Source organism: Galeopterus variegatus, unplaced genomic scaffold (genome assembly GCF_000696425.1).
Source record: "Galeopterus variegatus unplaced genomic scaffold, G_variegatus-3.0.2 Scaffold4548, whole genome shotgun sequence".
Lineage (NCBI taxonomy): Eukaryota > Metazoa > Chordata > Mammalia > Dermoptera > Cynocephalidae > Galeopterus > Galeopterus variegatus.
This window is the reverse complement of record NW_007730659.1, coordinates 87,549-94,947: the sequence shown is the minus strand read 5'-3', so window position 1 is coordinate 94,947 and position 7,399 is coordinate 87,549. Positions and strand designations below refer to the sequence as shown.

The 7,399-nt window shown below is 48.7% G+C and overlaps 1 protein-coding gene across 1 annotated transcript in view; it reads right to left on the bottom strand.

Moving 5' to 3' along the window:
• LOC103603322 (chromosome unknown open reading frame, human C7orf57) overlaps positions 1-6,028 on the bottom strand; it is a 23,585-nt gene extending 17,557 nt beyond the window's left edge. The window contains exons 1-3 of the mRNA XM_008587810.1: positions 5,943-6,028; positions 5,170-5,233; positions 1,293-1,478 (exon numbers count right to left, since the gene is read on the bottom strand). Coding sequence (XP_008586032.1) covers positions 1,293-1,478; positions 5,170-5,224 — 241 coding nt within the window. The 5' untranslated portion in view covers positions 5,225-5,233; positions 5,943-6,028. The remainder of the gene's footprint in view (positions 1-1,292; positions 1,479-5,169; positions 5,234-5,942) is intronic.
• Between the last annotated feature and the right edge of the window lie 1,371 nt (positions 6,029-7,399).

Below are 7,399 nucleotides of genomic sequence, written 5' to 3'. Positions count from 1 at the left end.
CTGGCCAGCTGCCAAAAAAAAAAAAAAAAAAAAGAAAAGAAATTTTTAACTTTTGTGTTTTTTTAACCTTTTAAAAACTTTTTGTTAAATATTTTAGGCTTAAGAGGAAAGTTGCAAGAACCATATGAATTCCCCTATACCCTTCACCTATCTCCCCAAATATGTTACCATTTCATTTCATCGTGTTTGCTTTATCATAATCTCTCTCTCTCCCTCTCATTATTATTATCATCATCATTACTGTTTTCAGGACTGTTGGGCAGAGGGTAGCAGACATGATCCCCTTCCTCCCTCTGAACCTCAGTTGATGTTTCCAGTCCCTGCATGATCACAGCATGATGATGACAATTGGGAGATGGGTACTGATGCAGGACTTGTATCTAATTTATAGGTCTTATTCAGATTTTTCCAGTTGTCCCACTAACGTTCTTTTAACCAAAGGCAAGGGCAGGGTAATCTAAGGAAAAAAATTGTCTAGGTCCTGTTGTGTGTACTTCACACTTAGTCAAACACATTGTGTGGTCTGGGCCCGGCAACGGGACCGCAAGCCTCGGTGTTGCTCCCGCGCCTCGCTCAGCCAGTGAGCAGGAGCCGGTCCGCATGTGGGATCCGAACCCTAAAAAAAAGAAAAGGTTAGTATCTCTCCATGTCACTTACTGCCCCCAAAGGCCAGCTATGAGACATTTTAGATGTGGTCCCTTAACCCTCTGATCCATCAGTGATTTCTATTGAACTCAATATGCCTTCATGTTTAACATGGTCAAGCAGTATTTTCTCAATTAAATCACATATAAAAGTTCGATCTTCATCAACATCACCACTAAAACTTACCTTTAGTCTTCATTACTTAAAACATATTCACATGAAGGACAAGGGACAATGAAAATAAACAGAAAACAAAAACTTTTCACAAGTTGGTTAGGAACTGGTTGCACCAAGCAAGGATGTTAAAGTGCAAAGAGATTCTACTGAAGTAGGAACTTCCTGAGATTCTCTTTGCAACAAGAAAATGAAACGGGGGGGGGTGGGGGGGGATGAATCACTGCAAAGGAATCACTGAGAAGAAATATCCTACACAGCCCATTCTGTGAATTCAAAGTCTATTCAGTCTAACATCACTAAAATTAGCTCATCCCTGAAGACTGTACACAGCCCCAGCTCTATTTAATTGACCTAAGATTCCAAAGGCCTTGGGGAAAACTCACAGACTTCACAGAAATATTTTTCTATGGGAGAAATTAGGAACAAACACCCCCACCGCTGCTCACGAGGCCGGGCACGTGGGGGCTCACCAGGCCTGCCGCCTTGTTTTGCGAGCTTCACGTATTCCGAGTCCGTTTCTTTTATCCAGTATCTCCGAATCCCAAGCGTGTTCCCATTTTGGGATTCCCCCAAATTGCTGAGACCTGGGATCTGGGATGCTGGTGGGGCATCCACAGCCTTCTCGGACCGCTTCATGGGGAGGTGGTAATACCAATCTAGAGAGGAGAGAGGCCAAGGGCTGGTTGTTACGCGTGGGTGTCAGGAGGACACCTGTGTCAGGAAGGCCTCTTGTCCTCCATGAGACTGTCTATACAGACAACACCTCGGGGCAAAGCAAGAAAGAAGTCACCCTCTTCAAACACCCGCGATGAGTCCTAACCCTGCCAGCCATGCAGTGAAGCCTCTAGAGCCTACTAATGTGCCAAGCTCTGATACCAAAGGAAGGAAAAGCACCTTCAACGTGGGCCAGGCCAGTTCTGGGCTGCAGCCTGACCCTTGTCACCAAAGCTGCAAGGATCGATCCTCTTCCTTTGGTCTTTTAGCCTTGCAGGGAGGTAACCAAGCCCCTTTCCCTCTCTCTCTCAATCTCAATCCTCCATAAAATTAAGACCTTACTGTATTTTGGGTTATGTTGGGGCATATACATTCCTGAAGAACCCCAAATCACTTAAAACATTATGGGTAAGCCTATGGAATAGGTAGCTAAATGTTGACCAAGATGTGATAAACTTAGTATGTTGAAAATACTGAAATATGAATTCTGTCACAGAAATAGCCTGATTGAACACATTTATCAATTTTACAAGAACTTAAAAAGGCAGGATGGGCTCACAGCAGCCTCATCTACTGAACAACTGTTTGAAGCCCACCCATAGCCTCCCTGCTACACCCCAGGCCAGCAGAACCAGCAGCCTCTTCCACAAGCCCCTCGCCAGCCCACATGGGCAGGGGGAGGCGGCCGACACCTAGATGGTGACTGAAGAGAGAGGGAACGGGAGGGGAGCTACCTGTGCCAGGGTGACCTTCTCAGGCTGCAAATTCCTAAGGTGACTGGGTTTGGCTCCCACGGGAAAGATCAAGTCGAAATACATTGAGTGTAGACAGTGTGGCTCCTGTAGAGGAACCGGGTGCGACAGCATGGGGGTAGGACACAGGAGAAGAAAAGGAAAGCGTGCCCCAGGGCTGTGGAACATGGGCCTGGTGAAGCCATGAGGTCCTGAGGCCTTGTGCTGAGAGCACGCAGGACGGACCCTGCGGGCTGGCTTGGGACCACTCCTGAGACACTTAGTCGTAGACTGTAGAGCTTCAGTCAAGAGCCAGAAGTGCTGGCACAATCACAGGGACCTGGAGTTATTAGTGTTTATTTATGACCCCACAGAGAGAAGAGATCTGGGGGCATTCGGACTATAGGCACTTTAGGTAACTCTTTGAGTCAGAAATTGATTAACAGATGCCCATGTATAAGAGTATCACAGAGGACTGAAAACTTTAGAAACAAAATCCAAGAATAATGTAAAATACAAAAGATTCAATTAATGTGGCACACACGGCTGGGTGTGTTTAATAGCACTCATCAGCATATACTGTCACAGATTCATGACATTCAGCATCTAACAAAATACTCCATTCATGGTAGATGTGATGGCTACTTTTACATGTCAGTACGGTGGGCCACCATACCCAGATATCAAGCATTTTTCTGGCTGTTTCTGTGAAGATGTTTTTTTACATGAGAATAACTTAAATCAGTAGACTTAGAGTAAAGCAGATTACCCTCTATCACGTGGGTGAGCCTCACTGAGTCAGGTGACAGTATTAGAAAAGACCGAGCTCCCCCGAGGAAGAGGGAATTCTGCCTCCACTCAGCCTTCGGACTCACTCTGCAGCTTCAGCCCTCTCCGGGGTCTCTGGCCTGCTGGCCTGCCCTGCACATGTCAGACTTGCCAGCGTCCACAGGCATGTGAGCCAGTGCCTTCAAATAAATCTCTCTCTGTGTATACAGGTAAATATATATCCAGTTGCTCTGGAGAACTCTAATACAGTAAGTGCACAGGAAAACAGTACTGAATAAATCAATTCACATAAGCACACAGAAACAAGAAGAAACCATCCTCTAAAGCTAAAACCTTAGATATCCAGTTTCTACTTAGAACTGTTGCTAGGTTCACCATGTAAAAATAAATGACATTTAACATGGGAAAACTTTTAAACATCTGAAGGACACTAATTAGCTGAATCAACATAATATGGCTTTGAAAAGAAAAAAAGTTGGGAAGTGTTGAAAGAATTGCATAAAAGATCACAGAGAGTCAATCTAAGAATGAGAATAAAGGTTTAGCAGCTTCATACTCTGGTCATACTCAGCACAAATATTTTCTTTTTTAGAGGGAAGGCATTTGATGCTTGCTTTATTCTTCTTCTCTGTGTTTTGATTACTAATTAATCCTCAGAGAACAGTATGTCTTCTACCTTCTCATTACTGGAAGCTTTGGACACTGAACTCTAATCTGTTTGGCCAATTATAAATTCATGCAAAGGAGGAGTTCACAGAGCGAGGGCCCGAATCTGTAAGAAACAACCATCACCACCTAACACACACACACACACACACACACACACACACACACACACACACACAGAGTTAAAGGGACAAAGAGTTATCTTTTAGCTTTTATTAAAAATTGATAGTACTGCTATGACATCAGATTATTTACTATTGTATAGATTTTCTTTACATGGCCTCTCCTGCCTTCTCATTTGCTGGCTGTTAATGCTCTTATTTTATCAATGAGGAAACAGAGGCTGCAACAGACTGTGAGTTTTACTGAAGATCCCCCAGCTTGCCTGGTCTCTAAGCCACACTGCAGTGTTTTGTGTGCCCACACATTCACAGGACACACGCTACTGTCTTCAGGCTGCTGTGGCCTCAAAGAACAAGGATTAAAAACATGGACTGTGGAGCCACTTGTTTAGGTGTGCGACCTTGGGCAACTTATTCCAAACTCTATGTGCCTATTTCCTTGTTTATAAAATGGGGTGATGATACCTCCCAGAGCTGTTGTGAAGTTAAATGAGCTCGTGTATATAAAGTGTGAGGAACAGTGCCTGACACTTGCTAGTGTTTAATAGCGTTATCCATACAGACAAGGCTACTGACTAAGGCACCAAGAAGTCTCATAAAGGCCCCAGAGCCCACGGTGGGACAAGGCCCGCCAGGCCTCCTGTGCTGCCCCCGTACCCCCTCCCTGCCACGAGTCCCCAGCATGGCCACAGTGTCACTAGCAGTGGTCACAGAGCCCTGGGGGAGAAGCACATTCCACATAGAGCACATAGAAGGGCGACGCTTTGTTTCACTTCTGAGCAGAAGTGAGCGGGCTCAGGGGGCCTGCCAGCTCCAGCCGGCTGTCCCAGCTGGGCACCTGGACCCCTTCTCCACCTTCTCTCTCCAGCCCTTCACAAGACGGAGAGGAGTCAAAACAAAAGCAAAACCACGGGACCGCGTCCCAAGACTTCTTCAGCTTCACAGCCTGGCAACTGCGTCCACATTTTGGAAAGCAGCACGAGAGTCACATAGGGTTACAGTTTGACGAAGAACATTTCAAAGGGATCCTGTTGTCCAACAACTGAGGCAACAGTAGGTAGCCTTGGTTCTCTCTTGTTGAAAACAAAGAAAAAGACGACTACTTTTTTCTTTCCTATTTCCCTTTAAGCTTTTATCTGATACTCGGGCACAGAAGCACTATGCGGCTTTCTTTGAGAGTATGACTTGTCAGTTTTATCACTCGCTGCCCCATCGTTTCGCGCCCTCGGACCCCAACACACACAGAGGGCGGCAGGTCCGCAGCGGGTCCCGCGGGCACTGCAGGGATGCGCGCCGTGCGCAGGGACGGGACGGGGCGCACTCACCGCAGGGAGCGTAGCGCTGCGAGGCGCCGTGCAGCTCTTTGCTCGTGTTCCTCATGGCCGGGCGCTATGGGAAGAGACAGACGCTGCTGGACCGGGTGCCCGTGGGTGTGCTGGGCACAGTCTGTCCGCAGCCACTCGACACCTCTGCAGGCGCATTACGATCGCCAAGTGCGTGCACGTCCACGCCAGGTACACAGCAGGGGCACGTCCATGCCGGGTGCACATCAGGGGCACACCACGCCCGGTACGCAGCAGAGGCACGTCCACGCCGGGTGCGCAGCAGGGGCACGTCCACGCCGTGTGCGCAGCAGGGGCACACCACGGCGGGTACGCAGCAGAGGCACACCACCCCCGTTACAAAGCAGAGGCACATCCATGCCGGGTACACAGCAGGGGCACGGGGTATATAGGGTATACGTCCATGCAGGATATATACAACAGGGGCATGTCTACGCCAGGTACACAGCAGGGGTGTCTCCATGCAGGGCGAACAGAAAAGGGCACGCGCAGGTGGGACACACAGCAGGGGCACATCACACAAGGTATACAGCAGGAGCACGTCCACGCAGGGGCACACGCACTCCGGCACACAGCAAGGACACTTTCACGCCGGGTATACAGCAGGGACACATGCATGCCAGGTATACAACAGGGGCACATCTATTCCGGGCATAGAGCAGGTACAAGTATACACAAGGTAGAAGCAGGTAATCAAGGGCACCTGGACTTGGGCCGGGCTGGAAGGTCTCGCCTGGGGTCCGCCCCGTGCTCACCCTGTTCCGGTGACAGGATAGTCCCGTCCCGTGTGCCCCGGCTCACCCTCTAGCCCAGGGTCTCCGTGGGTATGGCCCGCGGCGCCCGACGCTGGAGTCTGTGCGCGGTTGGCGGAAGGGGACCAACCCCAAATACCTAGCGCCGCGCGGAGCCACAACAACTCGCGTCGTCGGGGCAACGGCTGGGCCGCCAACCGGCGGGCGCGGCGGGAGCGCGGGCAGCCAACAGGGGCAGCCTGCGGGGCGGCAGCCGGCCAATCAGGGCCCGGGGCGGAGCACTGGCGCCGCCTGTCAAGTGCCCGGAGCTCTGGCGGGGGGCCAGGGCGTGGCGGGGCAGGGGCGGGGTCGCAGCATTGCCAGAGCGTGGGAGGTTTATCTGAAACTCCCAGGACACTCCCAATACTTTTTCCAAACAACTATCACTGTCCCACCCTAAAAAAAGCTCTAGTATATAAAATAAGATTTTACTAAGCCGATGCGAGAATGATTCACCTAGCAAAAGGATGCTTAATATTTAGACACGTTTGCTCGTAAACTTCATGTTTATTTAATGAATAAAAAAGGCTGCTAAGTACTTGGGGAAACTCAGCAAATAGACATTTCTTCCAGTTGTGTATCAGTACTAAGATTATCATGTAAACGGTGTTCCTTCTATTTTATTTTTTGAGAATATTTCTGTTTGGTAAATCGAGAGACCCTTTTAAGAAACCCTTGGCCCTGTTTCTGTGGAATAGTGTTTAGAAAAACAAACACTTGACTTAAATGTGAACTTTTTGCCTGCCCGGATTTGGGATCTACAAAAAGTACAGTTATGTTATGAATCGTGCTTCACAAGAAAGGAGATTATCTGGCATATTGCTTGGTGAAGGCAATGACAGCTGTGCCCTTGCTGTGTACCGGAGTGCGTGTGCCCCTGCGTGGACGTGCTCCTGCTGTATACCTTGTGTGATGTGCCCCTGTTGTGTGTCCCGCCTGCGCGTGCCCTCTTCTGCTTACCCTGCATGGATGTGCCCCTGCTGTATACCCTGCATGGACGTATACCCTTCCAGATTAGGCAGCATACTCTCACACAAGGGAGGCAGGGGTGGGTCCAGGCCTTGGTCCTCCCGGTGCCGCCCTCCCCTGCCTCACATTTTCTTTATCCAGTCATTCATCAATGGACACGTGGGTTGATTCCATATCTCGGCTGTTGTGTAATGCTGCAATGAACATGGGAGTGCAGACGCCTCTTCAACATGCTGATCTCATTTCCTTTGGACGTATAACCAGAAGTGGGATTGCTAAATCACATAGTAATTCTTTTTTAATTTTTTGAGGAACCTTTATACTGTTTTTCATAATGGCTGTACTAATCTACATTCCCACCAACAATATACAAGTGTTACCTTTTCTCCACATCCTCACCAACATTTGTTATTTTGTGTCTTTTTGACAATAGCCACCATGGTAACAGGTGT